At 42.0% G+C, this 23,079-nt stretch overlaps 1 protein-coding gene across 1 annotated transcript in view; it reads left to right on the forward strand.

The window, feature by feature from the left end:
• Window positions 1–23,067, forward strand: part of CRTAM (cytotoxic and regulatory T cell molecule) — a 43,361-nt gene extending 20,294 nt beyond the window's left edge. Inside the window, exons 6-10 of the mRNA XM_003923580.3 lie at window positions 3,793–3,873; window positions 6,355–6,438; window positions 10,005–10,151; window positions 10,919–11,005; window positions 14,069–23,067. Of these exons, the coding sequence (XP_003923629.2) occupies window positions 3,793–3,873; window positions 6,355–6,438; window positions 10,005–10,151; window positions 10,919–11,005; window positions 14,069–14,199 (530 nt within the window). The 3' untranslated portion in view covers window positions 14,200–23,067. The remainder of the gene's footprint in view (window positions 1–3,792; window positions 3,874–6,354; window positions 6,439–10,004; window positions 10,152–10,918; window positions 11,006–14,068) is intronic.
• Window positions 23,068–23,079: the final 12 nt, after the last annotated feature.

Here is a 23,079-nt window from a genome sequence, read left to right on the forward strand (position 1 = left end):
AAGTAGTCATTGCAGAAGCTGTACCGTAAGATGCAGGGACCCACAGACCAAGCTGTACAGTAACCTTACACAACCACCCCCGCCCCTGTGTGAGTCATCCCCACCCCACGCCTCCACCTCCAGCAGTAGAATTGGAGCACAGGGCATGTGGGGGATGAGGCTATATCTAAAAGCTTCCTGAAGACATTCAGATTCTTCAATAGGAGAACCAACAATGTTGAAAAAAATGCATTCTCAATTTTCAGCAATTGTTCAAGCCATCTACAAAAATGACTATGAAGAGGGAAATAGCCGTTCTCCCCTTTTATGGCTATAGCTCGACATGACTCAAAATTATAGCTAAAGATGTTTTTAATAATAGGCTAAGGCCAAGCGCAATGGCTCATACCTGTAATCCCAGCACTTTGGGAGGCCGAAGTGGGTGGATCACCTGAGGTCAAGAGTTTGAGACCAGCCTGGCTGACATGGTGAAACCCCACCTCTACTAAAAATACAAAAATTAGCCAGGCATGGTGGTGAGCACCCATAGTCCCAGCTACTCGAGAGGCTGAGGCAAAAGAATCACTTTAACCCAAGGAGCAGAGGTTGGAGTGAGCTGAGATCAAGCCACTGTACTCCAGCCTGGGCAACAGAGCAAGACTCCATCTCAAAATAATAATAATAATAATAATAATAATAATAGGCTAAGACTTGAGTTTTATTTGTGATCTATTTTTCTATACTCACTGCCAGATCTCCAAATAGTATTTGAAGAGAAATACCAGCGTCAGCTGTTGATGGCTTCCATTGGTTCATTGTTTTTTCCATTTGGCTAGCTGCTGCTACATTGACATACAGATATTACAAACATTTTGTTCAACCAATTACGTAAAAAATATTACTAGCTGAGGATGCTTTAAAACATGTTTACACATAAGGGCCCTGACCCCTTTCACTCCTATGCTGTGCACAGAAGGACCTGGGGAAAGGGAGGGTCATGCCAGCACCAGGAGTAGGGTGGTCCTGAGGAAAGAAGTGTCTTCTTCTGAAAAAGCCACAGTATGATGCGTGGAGAAAGAGAATAGAGCAAGAGAAATTGATTTTCCAACAGGCTATCTTTGGTTTTTTGTTTTGTTTTATTTTTTGAGACAGGGTCTCACTCTATCACCCAAGCTGGAGTGCAGTGGTGTGATTACAGAGTCTTGCTCTTGTCACCCAGGCTGGAGTGAAATGGCAAAATCTTGGCTCACTGCAACCTCTGCCTCCCGGATTCAAGCAGTACTCTTACCCAAGCCTCCTGAGTAACTGCAGTTATAGACACCTGCCACCATGCCCAGTTAATTTTTGTATTTTTAGTAGAAACAGGTTTCACCGTGTTGTCCAGGCTGGTCTCGAACTCCTGACCTCAGGTGATCCGCTCACCTTTGCCTCCCAAAGTGTTAGGATTACAGGCGTGAACCACTGCGTCCAGCCTAAATTTTTAATATTATTTCATTTTAGTTAACTGTAATTTAAATGGTTATTGCAGCTAGTGCATAAAGGTCTGCAATATTCTGACCAGCTAGGGAGGTAGATCATCATGTGGTGGTGTCTACCTAATCAAAACAACATTCAGTCTAAATGCAACAATTTGCTAGCTTGTTAATTGAGAGGATAAAGCCAAGTTAGTTCAGAATCTAGTTTTAAATATGCATAGATAAAACATGTTTTGTACATAAACATAATTTTCTGAATTCACATAGTATACACTATGTTAGGAGATTTTAATCACTATTGATAAATTTTATTCTATATGTCCCCAATATTTCCCATGTTTTTCTTCTTTTTTAAAATTTTGAGGCAGGATCTTACTCTGTCATCCAGGCTGGAGTACAATGGTGTGATCATGGCTTACTGAAGCCTCGACCTCCCTGGGCTCAGATGATTCTCCTACCTTGGCCACCTGAGTAGCTGGAACTACAGGGGTGCACCACCATGCCCATGGCAAAATACGGTCTTGCCATGTTCCCCAGGCTGGTCTCAAACTCCTGAGCTTAAGGAATCTGCCTGCCTCGGCCTCCTACAGTGCTGAGATTAGAGGGGTGAGCCACTGTGCCTAGCCCCATATTCTTATGATTTGTTCCCAGTACTTCTAATTGACTAGCATTTCAGCTTTTCCCTTTTTTCTTGCCAGAAGCTCTCCTCTTTCTAAAATGTTCTCTGGTGGCTGTGCAGTCAGAGTTCAGTTTAGCCTTATAGTCTATGCTACCATCTCTATAATGTTTCCTTAGTAATTCTTTCTTTTTTTTTTTTTTTTTTTTTTTTTGAGACGGAGTCTTGCTCTATTGCTAGGCTGGAGTGTAGTGGCCCGATCCCAGCTCACTGCAACTTCCATTTTCCGGTTTCAAGCAATTCTGCTCAGCCTCCTGAGTACCTGGGGCTACAGGCACACACCACCACACCCAGCTAATGTTTTGTATTTTTAGTAGAGACAGAGTTTCATCATTTTGGCCAGGGTGGTCTCAATCTCTTGACCTCGTGATCTGCCCGCCTCGGCCTCCCAAAGTGCTGGGATTACAGGCGTGAGCCACCGCGCCGGCCCCCTTAGTAATTCTTTCTTTTCTCAGAGCCCTTACACACAATTCAGGCATTTTTTATATTTTTTATACATTTTAAATGTTTGATTAACCGGATAAATTTTCAAAACCATAGAAAAGTATTTGATTAAATAAATACCAAGAAGCATTCACAAATTTTATAAAAACATGACCCACCTGCAGCGTGTCAGTTTTTTGTTTTTGTTTTTTGTTTCTTTCCAAGAAGGAGTCTCATCACTCTGTTGCCCAGGCTGGAGTACAGTGGTGTGATCTTGGCTCACTGCAACCTCTGCCTCCCAGGTTCAAGTGATTCTCGCTTCAGCCTCCTGAGTAGCTGGGATTACAGGAACACACCACCACTCCCAGCTAGTTTTTTGTATTTTTAGTAGAGAGGGGTTTTCACCATTTTGGCCAGGCTAGTCTCGAACTCCTGATTTCACATGATCTGTCCGCCTCAGCCTCCCAAAGTGCTGGGATTACAGGCATGGGCCACCGTGCCCGGCCTGACATATCAGTATTAGTATTTGTAAAGTGACAGGAACAGCTGTTACATGCTTCCTGGATGTGGGTCTATTCATTGACTGGTGAATGAATAACCCATACTAAGCTGATCCTCTGGAAACATTCCTAAGCATTGATTAATATTGTACAATAACATTTAGCTTCGTGCTTTCTAAATAACTAGGCATTGTCCTAAACATGTTACAAAATGAACTTACTGATTTTTACAAAACCCTTGAAGGAGTAAATGCTGTCAGTATCTGCATTTTACAGATTAAAAAAAGAAAAGCAGTGTTAGAGAGTTTGGGCATCTTGTCCAACTCATTCAGGAGCAAGTAAATAGCAACAGTAGAAGTCAACCCAGTCGGAGGCTGATTCCAGAGCCATCTAACTAACAGGTAGGTAGATAGGTGGACAGGTGGATAAACAGACAGAGGGATTGATTAATAGATAAAAGGACACAGATAGAAACAGTGACTACCTTTTGCCTACCACTGCCACCACACAGAAGTCCAGCATGCTGTGCTTTTAAGCCAGGCAGGTTAGCAGATGGGCACTCAGCGGGATACAGTTTCAAAAACCAGAGCAGGAGCCGCAGAGCACACAGTTCTGGGGTTTCTGCACAACCTCTACAAGGAGGTAGCCGCCAAATACATTCTCCAATCTCTTTTACTGAGCACGATGTGGGTAAAACTGCTCTCCATAGTAGCAGAATTTTGTTTTTCCCCTTTCCTAGTTACTGATGAAGAGACAGCTTCAGATGCTCTGGAGAGAAGCTCTCTATCCTCTCAAGATCCACAGCAGCCCACTAGTACTGGTAAGTGTCAAAATCATTAAAACTTGTTTTAAAAATCGTGCCTCATTGGGAAGGTCATTTTTCTTATTCTAAGTTTTAAGAATTTTTTTAATTTTTACAAAAAATTAAATTTTAATTTTTACGAAATTTCTACGAAAACCATACAGGCCCCCTCCAACTGGCTCCAGCTTTGTAGCATCCTGGAGTAGAACCACATCAGGCATAGGAGTTACTTACTTAGTGGGATGGGCTTCAGGGTGACATAAAGCCTTGTAAGTTCAGTTACAGTTGGCTTGAGATGGAGATGTGCACATCTACACACACACATTCATGGTTGTGACATTTGAATTTCCTCTGCAGTAAAGGATAAGATTGAATTCATTTAGAGGGAGACTCGTTTCTTTGTTTTCTCATCTACAGCACACCAAACACAAAACACAGACTTGATATCAACAAAGAGAAAAGAAGCAGCAGCTGGAGATTTGGTGTTGTCATTGAATAACAAAATCACCTTTGAAGGCACATCAGTTACTTAGTTGTCAAGAACTCAGGTCATTTTTGATGATGGGATTGAACTACCAGTGCAAAATATGTTAGAAAGCTAGGATTATAATTCCAGTTTTTAAGGCAGTGAATTCACTAGAGGTTAACTCGGGGCAATGATCATACATCTAATTTAACTTTATATTTTACCTAGCATAGTATCTGGCAATAGCAGCTGCTCAGACAGTGAATTAAGAAAGAAAGAAAGAAAAGAAAAGAAAGAAAGAAAGAGAAAGAGAAAGAGAAAGAACTGGTTATGGTGCTTTGAGCAAGACTATTAGCCTCATCCAGAAAGGCATAAATTCCTACATATTCTCTTTCCATTTCATGTATTGTCTCTATAATAATTTCATTTGGTGGAATAAGGGCTTTCAGATCATTATCATGTTCATAGTTCTGAGTATCAGATCATATTTTTAAAAATGTGTATTCTAAATAATATTTTAAAGTAAATGTTTGAGATTTCTAAACACTGATAAATACAACATGTACCACATGATTTTTTGAAGGGCAATGGAAATTGAAAATATTATGAAGTGGAACAGCCACATCACTTGCTTTAATAATCCAATATTTGTAAACGTGTTTAGAATCTAGTTATCTTTAATGGCTTGCACCACCACTGAACAACTCAATTTTCTGCTCTGCTTTTTCATATATGGCATAAGACTTTAAAAATATGGTTTCTAAAATTCCTTTCAGCTTTCCATTTCTATGATTTTATTACCTTTAATACCCATTTTCAATAGACTAGGAGGCTTCATTCCCCTCGGGGTCCACATAGTGGCGCTGTGCAATGGGCTAAAAAGCAAAAAACTGCAGAAGGGAAAAAAAATTGGAAACATAAGCAGTAAAATTTGAAGTAAAAAGAAGGTCTCTTATTTTTTATAATTTATCTTGTCTGACAAAAACATCATAGTACATCCACTTCTAACGGGCAGGCAAGCAGAGGTTTGAATGATAACTGAAGCTACATTTCAGCATAAAAATCATTGCTTTCTGCATTTCAGGCTGTAGGCTTTCCATAAATAAAGCTTGGAACACCATTCCTCCATGTCCTGTTGTTATCTTGAAGCATCCTAAAGCCTTCTCCCTATTAGGCCTGATTCAGGATGGAAGTATGAAATAATGGTTTAAATTATTAGGTAAAACCGGGTTGATGCATTGGCTTGGCCACTTACTTGCTACACTTTAGGTAGTTTACATAACCGCTCTAAACTTCCGTTTTCTCAGAGCTGTGGTGAGAAAGAATATATACCAAGTGCTTAGTTCAAGGCCGGGCACAGAGTAAGTGTTCAAAACATTTACCTTAAAAAAATAAGGCAAAGTGAACCTAGCCATTTGCAACTATTTCTGTAAGAAATCCATAGTTCAAAAATCATCTCTGTGCTGTCTTTTAATTTGGCTTCCCAAGCTGCTCTGGGAAGGCTAATGTAACTACGGTTGTATATAGTCACATGTATATAATGTATGCCTAGTTCATGCTGCTTTTTTTTTTTTTTTTTTTTTTCCTTTGGGATGGAGTTTCACTCTTGTTACCCAGGCTGGAATGCAATGGCGCGATCTCAGCTCACCGCAACCTCCGCCTCCTGGGTTCAGGCAATTCTCCTGCCTCAGCCTCCTGAGTAGCTGGGATTACAGCCACCATGCCCAGCTAATTTTTTTGTATTTTTAGTAGAGACGGGGTTTCACCATGTTGACCAGGATGGTCTCGATCTCTTGACCTCGTGATCCACCAATTCTCCTGCCTCAGCCTCCTGAGTAGCTGGGATTACAGCCACCATGCCCAGCTAATTTTTTTGTATTTTTAGTAGAGACGGGGTTTCACCATGTTGACCAGGATGGTCTCGATCTCTTGACCTTGTGATCCACCCGCCTCGGCCTCCCAAAGTGCTGGGATTACAGACTTGAGCCACCGTGCCCAGCCTCTAGTTCATGTTTTATTTTCTTTCACTTTAGTCTCAGGAATGGAAGATTCTAGTACATCAGAGATTGACAAGGAAGACAAAGAACAAACTGCTCAAGATCCTGATTTGGTCACTGGTAAGTGTCACCCACTGCATTTAGAATAAACATTAGACATTTTAACCTCTTAATCGATAAGTCCAATGGCCTCTGTCAGTCCTCCTTTTTCTTGACCTTTCTGCCTTTTAGGACGTGATTGGTTAATCACTCCTTAGTCCCTCCTTGACTTAGTTACCTCTTGGCTTCTTGATATACTTTTCCTTGTTCTGTTATTTACTCCTAACCATTACTTCTCTGTATCTGTCAATTAACTTACCTTCCTCTTCTCACTTCTTATAAATGTGTATGTACTTCTGATTTTACTTCTCCATCTTTTGTTCTTCCCTTATTTTTTAAAGAGTTTACTCATTCCAAAGATGTTTCCTGTAGCCACCAGGCAAAAGATTTCTCACTCCTGTAATCCCAGTACTTTGGGAGGCTGAATCAGGTGGATCACAAAGTCAGGAGTCTGAGACCAGTCTGACCAACATGGTGAAACCCTGTCTCTACTAAAAATACAAAAATTAGTGGCTCACACCTGTAATCCCAGCTACTCAGGAGGCTGAGGCAGGAGAATGGCTTGAACCTGGAAGATGGAGGTTGCAGGAGAAAGAATATATACCAAGTACTGGGTTCAAGGCCCGGCAGAGTTAAGTGTTCAAAACGTTTACCTTAAAAAAATAAGGCAAAGTGAGCCTAGCCATTTGCAACTATTTTTCAAGAAATCCATAGTTCAAAAATGATCTCTGTGCTGTTTTTTAATTTGGCTTCCCAGAGCCAAGATCGTGCCACTGCACTCCAGCCTGGGCGACAGAGTGAGACTCTGTCTCAATTAAAAAAAAAAAAAAAAAAAAAAAAAAAAAGGAGATTTTTCTTTTTCTTTTCTGGTTTTGTTTTGTTTTTAAAGACAGAGTCTCTCTAAATAAACTTGTCCAAAGCATCACACAGGCCCCAAACCTTAGTGTTCTCTTTCACTCCTGTATATGTGTATAAATACGTATATGTATCTGCATATGCACACACGTGTATAAAATCAATCGGTTTCCAAGAACTTTTGAGTCTTCTCTTTCAGGTATCTTGTCCATTATCACTGCTAACTTCCCAATCTAGGCTCTCATCATCTCCTGCATGGGATATTTTAACTTCAGTTTCTCCTCTTCTGGTTCACTTTTAGCACCCTACCATCAAACTATCTCTTTGCACTCTGAATACCTGTGTTCTAAAACCCTTTGTGGCTTCCTGAAGTCTACGACACAGAGCATGAGTCCCAAACATCTAATTAGGTGTCGTCTATTACCTACTTCTGCAGTCTTGTATCTACAAAGTCTCTATGAGATATATATTTTTCTCTGAAAACATCATCCTTTTTCTTTTTTCTTCTCTTTTCTTTTCTTTTTTTTTTTTTAGAGACAGGATCTCTCTATGTTGCCCACGCTGGAATGCAGTGGCTATTCACAGGTGTGATCCCACTACTGATCAGCATGGGGGTTTTGACCTGCTCCATTTCCGACCTGGGCCAGTTCACCCCTCCTTAGGCAACCTGGTGGTTCCCCACTCCCGGGAGGTCACCATATTGATGCCGAACTTAGTGCGGACACCCAATCAGCATAGTGCACTACAGCCCAGAACTCCTGGGCTCAAGCGATCCTCCTACCTCAGCCTCCCGAGTAGCTCGGACTACAGGCATGCACCACTGTGCCCCACACATCATTCTTTTTCAATCGCCCTGTTCTCGTTTATCCTAACTGCCCCTGGTGGAAGAGGAAACCTCATCTCACCTCTCTTTCCTCCTCCTTCAAGGCCAATATCTTCACTGAAAACTTTTTTGACCAGCTCACTCCTCAGAGACCATTCTTGCCTCTGAACACCTGAACACACTATGATATAAATACATATGGAGGTAGAATTTGACATATCTTACTTTTGTTTGTTTTTATTAATTTGTTTACATATACAGAGAACTAATCCCTAAAGCATAGGAACTGTACCTTCTGCAGCTCCAAGAACGAAGTTCTACACATAGCTGGCCCTCCTTAATTACTTGTTGGTTGAGATGAGGTGACCAGGACATTTAGCAAAACTACAGCCTGTAGAATCAAAATTCTAGGTTTAGAAAGCCCCCTCTTTTTTTTTTTTTTTCAAGCGACAGGTCTCACTCTGCCCCCAGGTTGGAGTGCAGTGGCACAATCATAGCTCACCATAACCTTAAACTCTTGGACTCAAGTGATCCCCCTGCCCCTCAGTCTCCCAAGTAGCCAGGACTACAGGTGTGCACATCTGCTCCTGGGTAATTTTTTTTTTTTTTTTTTTTTTTTTGGTAGAGACAGTCTCACTATGTTGCCCAGGCTGGTCTGAAACTCCTGGCCTCAAGCAGCCCTCCCACCCCAGCCTTCCAAAGTGCTGAGATTACAGGCTTGAGCCACTGTACCTGGCTAGAAATATTTTTAAGAGCTCATCTGATTTAGCCCAAATGCCTTCCTGTAGGGCCATATTTAACCTAACCAAGATAAATAAATTTTCATTTTATTTGGATAATTTTTAAACTCCTTAATAATCTGTCTTGGTACTTAACTATACTTTGCTAAAAAACATTTCTACAGATAATTTGAATCTTCTGACTATAATTTAAGTTGATTTTTTTCTTACGCTTTTTCTAGAAATAAAAAATAACTAGTCCAATAACTATGTAACTTAAAAAATCTTTTCAAATCGTCACACATAATTGCCTTATTTGTTGTATGCCTGTTTGCTTATTCTCAGAGAATGAATAGTGTAAGTCTCTTTACCTTCAGGGGTAAGCGCTTTCTCATCTCTTCACCTGAGCTGTCTATTAGCTTATATCACATTGTATAAGTATTGGCTGAGCACGGTGGCTCACACCTGTAATACCAGAACTTTGGGAGGCAGAGGCAGGCAGATCACGAGGTCAGGAGTTCAAGACCAGCCTGGCCAACATGGTGAAACCCCGTCTCTACCAAAAATACAAAAATTAGCCAGATGTGGTGATAGGCGTCTGTAATCCCAGCTACTTTGGAGGCTGAGGCAGGAGAATCACTTGAACCCAGGAGGTAGAGGTTGCAGTGAGCCAAGATCACGCCATTGCACTCCAGGCAACAAGAGCAAAATTCCATCTCTAAATAAATAAATAAATAAATAAATAGGCCGGGCGCGGTGGCTCAAGCCTGTAATCCCAGCACTTTGGGAGGCCGAGGCGGGTGGATCACGAGGTCAAGAGATCGAGACCATCCTGGTCAACATGGTGAAACCCCGTCTCTACTAAAAATACAAAAAAGTAGCTGGGCATGGTGGCGTGTGCCTGTAATCTCAGCTACTCAGGAGGCTGAGGCAGGAGAATTGCCTGAACCCAGGAGGCGGAGGTTGCGGTGAGCCGAGATCGTGCCATTGCACTCCAGCCTGGGCAACAAGGGCGAAACTCGGTCTAAAAAAAAAAATAAATAAAATAAATAAATAAATAAATAAATAAATAAATAAATAAATAAATGTAGAAGTATTGTTACATATTCTCCAGTGACCAAAACCAAAAAAAAAAAAAAATTAAAAAAAAAAACAAATGTATCTAAACTTCTTTTACATTTTCCTTGTAGAAGCAAATCCTCAGTATATAGGATTGGCAAGGAAGAAAAGTGGCATCTTGCTGCTCACGCTGGTGTCCTTCCTCATTTTCATACTCTTCATCATAGTCCAGCTCTTCATCATGAAGCTCCGGAAAGCACATGTGATATGGAAAAAAGGTGAGTGGGCAGGAAACTTGACGGAGGCTATAAGATGCCAGAACAAATGGCTAAAAAAAGGGAAATTGTGTCCATTAAAGCTTTCTGTCAGACACTGCATAATCTATTTGATAAGTGCTGTCACTCAAATAAGCAAGTGTTTGTTTTCTAGTAAATTCAAGTGTGAATTTTCAGGGACTATAGTGTAAGAGTGTATAATCAGCCAGGCACAGTGGCTCATGCCTGTAATCCCAGCACTTTGGGAGGTTGAGGCAGACAGATGACGAGGTCAAGAGATTGAGACCATCTTGGCCACCATGGTGAAACTCAGTCTCTACTAAAAATATAAAAATTAGCTGGGCATGGTGGTGCATGCCTCTGGTTCCAGCTACGCAGGAACTGAGGCAGGAGAATCACGTGAACCCAGGAAGCAGAGGTTGCAGTGAGCTGAGATGGCACCACTGAACTCCAACGTGGTGACAGAATGAGGTTGCCTCAAAAAAAAAAAAAAAAAAAAAAAAAGTACATAATCAATAGAAACTAGCATAGCTCCAGAAATTGGCATTAAGTGATAGACACGTGTATTCACAGAAGGATAAAAGTCCCAGGACTGCCTAGCACAGTGCCTACAGGAATCAAAAAACCATGTGTTGAATTAAAGAGGGCATGAGTTATGGGAGGGGCATGGTATATTACTGCACAGTAACAGAGGTATTATCTTGTTCAAACATACATTTCTACATGTCTGTGGCATCAGAAATTAGTCACTTGATTTTCTTTTCTTGTAGAAAACGAAGTTTCAGAACACACACTAGAAAGTTACAGATCAAGGTCAAATAATGAAGAAACATCATCTCAAGAGAAAAATGGCCAATGTAAGTCAACTGTGTGACCTAAGATTTGAACAATGAGGTTCATTAATGAATTAGTCAGAGTTCTCCAGAGAGACAGAGATAATAGAATATATATATATCTATATGAGAGGAGACTTATTAGGAGAATTGGCTCATGAGATTATGGAGGCTGACAAGTGCTTGCATAGAAAGTCTGCAAACTTGGAGACCATGGGGTGCTTGGTAGCAAGCCTCAGTCCACGTTCAAAGGCCTGAGAATGCAGGGAGCCACTGGTGTAAGTCCTGAAATCCAAAGGCCAGGGAGCCTAGTGTTCTGCTGTCCAAGGACAGGAGGGGAGGAGTGTATTCCTGCTCCAGCAGACAGATCAATGCATTTGCCTTGTCTCTGATTTTGTTTTTTTCTGGCCCCCAACGGATTGCTTGGTGCTCCCCCGCCACATCAAGGGCAAATCTCGATGCCCACATACTCCACTTAGACTCACACACTAATTTCCTCTAGAAACAACCTCATAGACACACCCTAAAATAATGCTTTACCAGGTTTGAGGTATTTCTTAATCCACCCAAGTTAACACTTAAAATTAACCATCACAATGAATTAGTCACCCTTAAAAAGAAGGAGAAGAATCAAATTTTGATTTTTTTTTTTTTTTTTAGCACTAGAAAGTCTCCTAAATCATCTTGTAGAACTTAAGGAAGCTCAACTGCAAAAATAAATAGTAGCAGTTAGGTTCATGTAGCAGAAGGTATACCATTGACTCTTTGATGTCACGCACAGGGATACCCCTAGACCACCAGAGGATTCTATGGCACCTTTGTCACAGAAGCACTTCTTCCTACATATTGTAATTTTTGGTGTTTTTATATAGCTACTACAGTACTCCTTTAGGTGGGAGTAATCAGATTTACTCTGTATCCTCAGATTCTAGCACAGGGTATTTGATAATAAATGAGTGAATACAGGCTTAATTATTCAAGAAGGCACGTTTCAGGTCCTTTGGATGACTTCATTGCAATTCTTCAGACAAAATATGCAAAGAAAATGAAGAGAATTGGACGGGAAGGAGCTTGTGTATGGGGAAGTGGAGGTGGGGCGGTTGTATTCTTGATAAAGATCTGGAAGGCAGAAGCCAGGACTATAGAAAAGCAGGAACATTCCACTTCCAACCATATTATTTCCTCCATGTAAACTACCTTATTCTACCAGACAGAAGTTGCAAGAGATACGGCGAGTTTTGCCACTCTATTCTATGGTTTTACTGAAGTTTTTGTAGGAAGCTTGTCTTTTATAACACCTCTGCCTCATTAAGTTTTGACCTGCTAGAGCGTGAAATGGAAAGAACGAATAGATGTATTAGCTGGGAGAGGAACACAAGTGAATTGACTGTGTGAAAACTGGGGGTGGGAGGGGTAAATGTGTGTCAACAACATGTCAATTGTGTTGCAACCCCTGTTTCTAAATACGGGTCATCACATACTCACCTGGCGGATAGGAAAATGATGTTAATACCATGTGTGAATTGGGTTGTTCCCTGTGCTGTTTTTCCTAGGCAAAAGGAACCAAAACAGTGGGAGTAGAATTATGACCTTTAGTGGAATAAAGGGAAACCTTTGAAGTTCAAGTTTATTTATTGATTTATTTGAAACGGAGTTTTTCCTCTTGTCTGCCGGGCTGGAGTGCAGTGGCACAGTCTTGGCTCACTGCAACCTCTGCCTCCCAGGTTCAAATGATTCTCCTGCCTCAGCCTCCCAAGTAGCTGGGTTTACCCGCCCAGCTAATTTTGTATTTTTAGTAGAGATGGGGTTTCACCATGTTGGTCAGGCTGGTCTCAAACTCCTGACCTCAGGTGATCCGCCCACCTCGGCTTCCCAAGGTGCTGGGATTACAGGTGTGAGCCACCACAGCCAGCCAACTTTAAGAAAATTTAAAATGAGTACCTGCATTATTCAGGGACTTCCTCCCCGTGAAAAGTACATCTTCAAGGGTTTGCCGGGGGTTTCACTTTCTCCTGAGCTCAAGCCTTCACTTTCACCCTCCTTGCCTTAGCACCTTTAAATCCAGCATTTTAATTGTGTTGTTTTGCACATATTAAACATATTCTCTGGGGCCGTCTCTAGTCTTTTTGTACAGAGTTACATAGGCTTTGAGCAATCTACCCCAACCCTGTTTTTGCAGTAAGCCCTGTTATTTTTAGTGTGTAGTTTTGCTAAGGCAATGTGTTGTGTTCAGCAACAGATTATTTTACAGCAGAAATACCTGTATATTTTATTCAAGGTTTACCAGTATAATGTTTATATAGTAAGACTTCTTTCAAAATGACAGCGTAGGCCTGTGCAGTGGCTCATGCCTATAGTCTCAGGACTTAGGGAGGCTGAGGTGGGTGGATCACTTGAGCCCATGTTTGAGACCAGGCTAGGCAATATAGTGAAACCTCATCTCTACAAATAATTTAAAAATTAGCTGGACATGGTGGTGTGTGCCTGTAGTTCCAGCTAGGCTAAGGTTAGCGAATCACTTGAGCCTGGGAGGCTGAGGATACAGTGAGCCGTGACTACACCACTGCTCTTCAGACTGGGTGACAAAGTGAGGTCCTGTCTCAAAAAAAAAGAAAGAAAGAGACAGTGTAATAATGCCTTCAGGCCATTTATATGTACCAGTAAGTTTTAGTGTTTTTTGTTTGTTTGTTTGTTTGTTTTAAGATTGTAGCCAGGCTGGAGTACAGTGGTGTGATCTCAGCTCCTGCAATCTCTGCCTCCTGACTTCAAGTGATTCCCCTGCCTCCTAAGTAGCTGGGATGACAGGCACTAACCACCACTCCCGTCTATTTTTTTGTATTTTCAGTAGAGACAGAGTTTCACCATGTTGGCCAGGATGGTCTTGATCTCCTGACCTTGTGGTCTGCCTGCCTTGGCCTCCCAAAGTGCTGGGATTACAGGAGTGAGCCACCGCACCTAGTAGAGTTCTAGGTTTTTATAAAACAATACATGAACCTAAAAATATGATATCCAATCAAAGTGTTTCAAGTAAATGGGTGCAACGTTATTCAAAATAAATATTCGTCTTTAACCTGCTTTTTCTTTCAGCTTCCCATCCTATGCGTTGCATGAACTACATTACAAAGTTGTACTCAGAAGCAAAAACAAAGAGGAAGGAAAATGTACAGCATTCAAAATTAAAAGAAAAGCTCACCCAAATACCAGAGAGTATTGTGTAGTGCTCTCTGCAGTAGAACATGTGACTTCAGGGCTGCTGCAGCGTCACCTCAGTGGACCAGCCTGGAAGAAGGAACTTAGTTGCTGAGACATTAACAATGACCTCGAAGTGCAATGCAAAATGGTGTCCTTGAATAATGATCTGCCCCGGAGCTAGGGCAGCAAGATGAGGACCAAACCATGCACATAAAACTCGTAGAGAAAAAAAATAATTATGCCTGACACTACTTGGGAGCAGGCGGATTCTACGAAGCCTTGGGGATCAGGGTCAATGTGACCAGTTAACATCTTACCTCAAAGGGAACAGAATGTTTTAGATGCTTTGCTCTAATGGAACTGCTTTAAATCTTTTTTTTTTTAAATATTTCCTTCTGGTCACAAAATAAATAAATTTGGAATGCAATGTACCTAAAGATCTCTGATCCTAAGAAGTTACTTCTGGCCAGGTATGGTGGCTCACACCTGTAATCCCAGCACTTTGGGAAGCCGAGGTAGGCGGATCACTTGAGGTCAAGAGTTCAAAACCAGCCTGGCCAACATGGTGAAATGCTGTGTCTACTAAAAATAGAAAAATTAGCCAGGCGTAGTGGTGTACATCTATAGGCTGAGCTACTCGGGAGGGTGAGGCAGGAGAATTGCTTGAATCTGGGAGGTGGAGATTGCAGTGAGTGGAGATCACACAACTGCACTCCAGCCTGGGTGACAGAGCCAGACTCTATCTCAAAAAAAAAAAAAAAAGTTACTTTCAAGACAGACTTTTAAGATGTAACCAGCACAAAGCAATGTCAGGGAGGAGTGATACATACTAAAAATGAGTCAGATGGGCATGAAGGCCCTAGGACCCATGCCCCAAGGCACAAAGAGGAGCTCAAGGTAGGCCCAAGATTTGAATTTCTTAGATTATGAAATCACACGAGCTGACTTTGTCTGTCAGACAAGATTTTTACCTGGACATTCCATGACAAATACATGTGCAAAAGAAAACGGTAAGTTTCATTTACTGATCACTGACCTAATGGATGGCTTTTTAAAAATTCTTTAATAAAAAGCAGAATATGTATTTGTTTTTCTAGTGGTTATACCAGGTTATACTTCCCGTTTTCACATGTGAAAATAACATGGGACATGTCTTTCTTTTTTGATCAGTTTATTTAAGGTATACAGCAAACTCTGGCATTTATGTGGAACATTTCTCATTGTTGGAATCTGAATAAACCAATTACAAAATAACACACACATTATGTAAGTCTGTAATTTGTGATAGGGACCAGATTTAACCATACTGATTTTTTTTTCTCTTGACAAAAATTTTTTGGACAATCACAAAATTACAGAAAAGCGTAAAGATAGAATAAACACTTTTCCCCCGGAATCATTTAAGAGGAAGCTGACACAATGCCCATCGCCCTCCAAATCCTTGCGTATGTGCTTCCTACAAATAGGAACACTTTCCTTTAGAAACACAATGCAACCATCAAAAGTGGGAAATGAACACCGTCTACTTCCAGGAACAGACCTCAGACCCCATTCAGGTTTCTCCAATTGTCCCAAAGGATTCAGTTCAGAGTCACACTTTATTTTAGTCTCATTCAGTTTGGAACAGTTCCTCAGACTTGGCTTGACTTTCATGACCTGGATAGTTTTGAAGATTACAGGCTGATTATTTTGTATATCATCCCTCACTTTGGCTTTGCCTGTTTCCTCATGGTTAGATTCAGGTTATACAGCTCTCATAGGACTGTCACAGAAGCGACGTTAAGTTTACTTCATTGGGCCAGGAGCTATGGCTCACGCTTATAATCCCAGCACTTTAGGAGGCCGAGGCAAGTGGATCACCTGAGGTCAGGAGTTTGAGACCAGCCTGGCCAACATGGTGAAACCCCATCTCTACTAAAAATATGAAAATTAGCTGGGTGTGGTGATGCATGCCTATAATCCCAGCTACTTAGGAGGCTGAGTCAGGAGAATTGCTTGAACCCAAGAGGTGGAGGTTGCAGTGAGGCAAGATCGCACCGCTGTACTCCACCCTGGGAGACAGAGCGAGACTCCATCTCAAAAAAAAAAAAGTGTATTTCATTGCATTTTACTTATCCCGTAATTGATGATGTTCATTTTGATCACATGATTGAGATTGATTGAGATAATGTCTGCCAGATTTCATGAGGAAATGCCATAAAACTGCCAATATCCTGTCAAACTTCCAAGTTATTCATTTTTTATTTCTGTCTATACGGGTTCATGATTTCCTTTGTTGGTCAGTGAGTTAAAATTTGTTACTATCAAATTAATTCATGGCTAATTTGATGATCAAATTGCAGAAGCTGCCTTCTGTGGTTTTTTTTTTTTTTTTTTTTTTTTTTTTTGACATGTGCTGCCTAATCTTCTAGGACTTTCTTGCTTTCTGGTACAAGATATTCCAGGCTCATGTTGAACTTTTCCTGTCCCAACCCTGGAATCAGCCATTTTTTCCAAAAATCCCTGGTTCCATTTAGTAGAAAATGGTATTTAGAAGCCAAGATGCAGATGCTTGGTGTACTCATGGCTTTGGAGGTATCACTGTTCTCAAGTATTCTCAGTGGACAGAGCTAGGGAATGTGTGATAATTTATGTGTGTGTGTCTATGTATATGTGTGTGTATGCATATGTATATATGTGGATACATGTATGCATATTTTTAAATCTATCCATTGAAAATCATGAATTTGTGTTTTCTCCTATTCTGTGTTTGTAACTCCCTTCTCTGAGACATCCGGCTTTTGTTATCCTTAATAAATTGACTTTTTTGCTCAATTCCTGCATGTAACTGATCTCCCATCTTTGCTACCATTCCATTCTCCTGGAAGATATCCTCCTCTTCTTGCTCGGCCTCTGACTCCTCATTGTGTGTTCCCATTCCTGCCCCTGCCATCTGGATAATCTCCTCACCAAGCTTGGGCTGTCACACCCCACGCCAGGCTATCCCACTGTGTGGAAGCCTTCAGCACACAGTTACACACTCACACCGCTGCACAGTCACCTTTCTCATCATGCAGGCCCAGTCGCCGTGTGCTGGGCAGCCCTTGGAGAGGCACTGCCTCCTCACCAGGCTCCAGCTCTGATGCCCCTCTCTGGGCCTCCACAGCTTCCCCACCAGCACCATAGGGAGTATCTACCTTGCTGTACCCCACCTAATGACTTTAGGACTAAATTTTTCTGGAAGAGAAGCAAAGTGAGGGAGTTAGGAGAAGCAGGGTGAGCCAAATGGCCTGCTTTCTAAGAGAGCCATTTGGCTCCTCCCACTTCTCCTAACTGCCTCACTTGAAGGACATCAAGATTTGGCATTGCATCTGGGTATGGTGGCTCATACCTGTAATCCCAGCACTTTGTGAGGCCACGGTGGATGGATCATCTGAGGTCAGCAATTCAAGACCAGCCTGGCCAACATGGTGAAACCCTGTCTTTACTGAAAATACAAACATTAGCTGGGTGTGATGACATACGCCTGTAGTCTCAGCTACTCAGAAGGCCGAGGCAGGAGAATTGCTTGAAACCGAGAGGTGGAGGTTGCAGTGAAGTAAGATTGAGTCACTGCACTCCAGCCTGGGTGACAGAGACTCTGTCTAAAAAAAAAATTAGGCATGTCATTTACAGTTTTGTAGCTGTTCTGAGTCAGAAAACATTCACCGAGTCATTCGTATTCTAAAAACAACCCAGAGGGAAGAACACACTCACTTCGGAGATGGTGCTTGTCACTTGATTAAGCCTTGCTTTGCTGGCCACTTTGAGTCTGTGTTTGCAAGTTCATCTTCCTAAGGGATGTTTACTGTGACTGCTTCCATGTATTCAGTTCCTTCTACTAAAGAGGCCAAACTTAGTGTCCAACAGTTCAGTAACATGTAAAGCAGAGTTAAGTAGACTTAGCCAACTGCCAGAATCACCTGAGAGGATTTCATAAAGCGGAGATTCCCACGTCTGTTCTCAAGGAGTGGTCTCAGCAGACCCGAGGTGGAGTTTTGGAATCTGCATTTTATAAAGTCCCTGAGTTATTCCAATAGCTGGGGAACCCTGATGTGGCACAAATCAAACTTTTTCAAAGCACAGCTGAGTTATAAACATTATCTTTAAGGTAATTGTAGTCTCCTGGTGATCACTTTAATTTGATCTTAGCCAAAAGGCCAATCATCATTTCTTCCCTTCTTTCATAGTAAGAGTGACAGGGTCTCACTCTGTCACTCAGGCTAAAGTACAGTGGTGTGATCTCGGCTCACTGCAACCTCCACCTCCTGGGTTCAAGGGATTCTCCTACCTCAGCCTCCCAAATACCTGGGATTACAGGCGTGCACCAACACACCCAGCTAACTTTGTATATTTTTAGAAGAGACAGGGTTTCACCCTGTTGGCCAGGCTAGTCTCGAACTCCTGACCTCAAGTGATCCATTCACCTTGGCCTCCCAAGCACAGGTGTGAGCCACCTCCCAGCCGTTTCTTGGAGGCAGAAGGACCTTATGTGTCATTTAATCTTGCCTAGTGTGGAACCATACCCTAATGTGCTGGCCAAATACTTTCTGTGGTCAAAGAACATCTAACTTGCACAGTGGCTACCCCGTGGTAATTTCTCAATTTATGTTTGGCAAATAGCAGAGAGAAGACAGAAAAAGAAAAATGGCATTTATAAAAGACCTACTATTAGTCAGACACTTTTTATGGGTATTCTAATTTAATCACCCTAACAATCTTGCAAAGTTGGTATTATAATGCTCAGTTGATACATAAGAGCTCCTCTAAACTCTACAAAACAGATTAGGAGTCTAAAAAGATTAAATAACCAGCTAAGGGTAAAACCCAGAGGCTGATCCAGTTTCTGTCTAGCTTCAATTCTGTGCCTGCTTGCCTTCCTGCATTCCGGCCTCCCTTCCTACTGCCCGCCTTCCTGCCTGCCTCCCTTCCCTCCTGCCTTCCTTCCTGCCTCCCTTCCTTCCTGCCTGCCTTCCTGCCTGCCCGCCTTCCTACCTCCCTTCCTTCCTGCTTCCCTTCCCTCCTGCCCGCCTTCCTGCCTTCCTTCCTGCCTGCCTTCTTTCCTGCCTTCCTTCCTTCCTACCTGCCTTCCTGCCTGCCTGCCTGCTTGCCTGCCTGCATTCCTGCCTGCTTTCCTTCCTGCCCGCCTTCCTGCCTGCCTGCCTGCTTTCCTGCTTCCTTCCTTCCTGCCTGCATTCCTGCCTTCCTGACTACCATCCTTCCTTCCTTCCTGCCTTCTTTCCTTCATGGCTTCTTGCCTTCCTTCCTTCCCGCCTGCCTTCCTGCCTTCCTGCTTTTTTCTGAGACAGGGTCTCATTCTGTAACCCAGGCTGGAACCATAGCTCCATCTCCATCATGGCTCACAGCCTTGACTTCCTGGGCTCAAGCAATCCTCCCACCTCAGCCTCCCAAATGGCTGGAATTACAGGCTCACACCACCATACCCAGCAATCCTGTGCCCTTTCTATTGCTATATTACAATGACTCCAGTAAGACAATGAAGATGAAATGAGATGTCTGCTGGGCACCCTGGGAGACGGACACTTTGGGTGGCATCAGTGGGCTCTCTTGCCCTCTGGAATTCAGCTGGGAAATGTACAGCACCAACAGCTGAGCAGAGAGCACCTCATGCTAGAGACTGACCGTGTTCCCTGAGTGGAGGTCACAATTCTGGTCAAGTAGTTCTTTCCATATCTGGTTCTAAAATCTACTTGTTTCCTTCATCTAACCAGGCCTAGAAAGGTTATGCTCTATCTCTGTGGTTTCCCCAAAGCTTTGTATCTAGTTCACTTGTAAAATCTCCTCAAATTACTCAATTTGAGTATATAATGTCTCCAAAGAAACAGTAGTTACAGATTTCTTGCATCCCAACAAATGTGAACTGGTTTTACAGATAATTATAGAATGCTATAACTTGGAAGGACTTTAGTGTTCATCTCAAGCATTTCCTAAAATGTATTTTGAAGAATGCTGGGCCAGGCACGGTGGCTCATGCCTGTAATCCCAGCACTTTGGGAGGCAAGGTGGGTGGATCACTTGAGATCAGGAGTTCAAGACCAGCCAGGCCAACATGGTAAAACCCCATCTCTACTAAAAATAGAAAAAATTAGGCAGGTGTGGTGGTGTGCACCTGTAATTCCAGCTTACTTGGGAGGCTGAGGCAGGAGAATCACTTGAACCCAGAAGGCGGAGGTTGCAGTGAACGGAGATGGTGCCATTGCGCTCCAGACTGGGCGACAGAGCGAGACTCCATCTCAAAACAAATAAATAAATAAAACAAAGAATGCTGGAGCCCTAGAAATGTTCATAGGTATTCTGTGAAGAAAAATCCATAATTTTCTGGAGTTAAATAAGTCTGAAAAATGTTGAACACTCTATCTCCCTCATAGAGATAAGCACATTAGCATAGCAAAAGCTCTAAAAAGCCATCTCATAAAGGAATCTGTTTTGCTTTGTTGAACCCAACACTTCTCCAACTTCCTTAGCAATATATCTAGCTATTCAGGACTACTGCCTACCCAATAATAATTTGCCAATTTCTTCCTCTTTTCTAATGGATCTATAACTTAGTTCTAGTGTTCTCCCCACACTAGGCAGTCATGTGCTTCAGGAAAGGTGGGCTTCCTCCTAGCCAAAAGGAGATAACTTGATTGCTTTGTACCACCTTTGTGCTGGTGGTCAATTTTGACATGGTTATAGAAAACAATGCTGACCATTGAAATATGGGTGTCTAGAAAATTTTTTTCTTATTGATAAAAACAGATACTAAGAACAAAGAGAAAAACAAAATTCTCCTTCCCCCCAAAGGTTGTCATAACAATGAATGATACCTGAAATCATCACAGCCATTTTATCCCCATCAAGAGCTCTGAGCTACTGTGGTAAAGACACCACAGAAAAGAGACAGAGTAAATGTATGAACCTGATTATTTTGCTAAGTTGCTATTTCAGAACTTTTTTTTTTGAGATAGGATCTCACTCCATCTTCCAGGCTGGAGTGTAGTGGCTCAATCTCGGCTCACTGCAACCTCAGCCTCCTGAGTAGCTGGGATTACAGACACCCACCACCACACTCATTTAATTTATGTATTTTTTGGTAGAGACAGGGTTTTACCATGTTGGCCAGGCTGGTCTTGAACTCCTGACCTTAGGCCATCCACCCTCCTGGGCCTACCAGAGTGCTGGGATTACAGGTGTGAGCCTCCGTGCCCAGCATATAATGGGGTTTTGATTTAGATAAAACGTATTTCTCAATGTTGTACCTTCCAAAAGAGAAGCGCTTTTCCTTCCTATGATTGCTGTGAACAAATTTGTTGTAATTGATAATTACTCTAGACCTGTTAAAATATGCTAATTTTTACGTGAGGCACAGTGGCTCATACCTGTAATCCCAGCACTTCGGGAGGCTGAGGCAGATGGATCACGAGGTCAGGAGTTTAAGACCAGCTTGGCCAAGATGGTGAAACCTCCTCTCTACTAAAAATACAAAAATTAGCTGGATATGATGGTGAGCACCTGTAATCCCAGTTATTCGGGAGGCTGAGGCAGAAAAATTGCTTGAACCCCAGGAGGTGGACATTGCAGTGAGCCGAAATAGTTCCACTTCACTCCAGCCTGGGCGACAGAGCAAGACTCCATCTCAAAAAATAAAAATAAAAAAAGAAATAATTTTTTCCTATGTTTTCTGCTCTATGTCTTATTTTCAGTTAGAAACAAACCAAAACTAAGGCTGCAAAATGTCTTTATTCTCACCAAAGGCCATCTTGCCTAGGTTGATCTCAAACTCCTGGGCTCAAGTGATCTGCCCACCTCAATTTCCCAAGTGCTGGGATTACAAGCATGAGCCACCACACTTGGCCCAATCACTACTCTTTTTTATTGCTCAGCTTATCCCATCTTTGGCCACTGAAAGTCCCTGGAGGGTATACACAGATTGGTTTCTGGGCCCTGTAACACGGTCCCAGAAGAGTCTTTGATATCTTCTTTGCCTTCTAGTATAAAACATTCTAGCCTCATTGATGTGGTTTGGATATTTGTGCCCTCTAAATCTCATGTTGAAATGTAATCTCCGGTGTTGGAGGTGTGGACTGGTGGAAGGTATTTTGAAATCGAGACCATCTTGGCCAACATGGTGAAACACCATCTCTACTAAAATACAAAAATTAGCTGGGCGTGGTGACTCACACCTGTAGTTCCAGCTACTCGGGAGGCTGAGGCAGGAGAATCCCTTGAACCCGGGAGGTAGGGTTTGCAGTGAGCCGAGATCATGTCACTGCACTCCAGCCTGGCAACAGAGAGAGACTTCGCCTCAAACAAACAAACAAACAAACAAACAAACAAACAAAGAGTAACGATTGAAATATGTTAAATACATTAAAACTCATGAGTTCTTACAATACTTTTTGACTATTTATGATAGTCAAAGGTGGAAACAACCCAAATCGCCACCAGACGGTTAATGGATAAGTAAAATATGATATATTCATAAAGTGAAATATTATTTAGGAATAAAAAGAAATGGAGTGCTGTACATGCTGTAACATGGATGAACTTCGAAAACATATATCTAAGTGAGAAAAACCAGACACATGTTCACAAAATACATGTTGTGTAATGCCATTTATATGAAATGTCCAGAATACGCCAATCCAAAGAGACAGAAAAGAGATAAGTGACTGCCAAGGGTTGAGGGAAGTGGGGAATAAGAAGTGGCTGCTAATAGGTACAGGGCTTCCTTTGGGGAGACAGTCTGGAGACAGCGGGTCATGATGATTGTGCAACTCTGTGACTGTTCTAAAAATTACTCAATTGTGCATTTTAAGAGGGTGAACTGTGTAGTATGTGTATTATAACTCAATAAAGCTGTTATTTTATTTTATTTTATTGTG

This window comes from Saimiri boliviensis, chromosome 6 (assembly GCF_048565385.1).
Source record: "Saimiri boliviensis isolate mSaiBol1 chromosome 6, mSaiBol1.pri, whole genome shotgun sequence".
Classification (NCBI taxonomy): Eukaryota; Metazoa; Chordata; class Mammalia; order Primates; family Cebidae; genus Saimiri; species Saimiri boliviensis.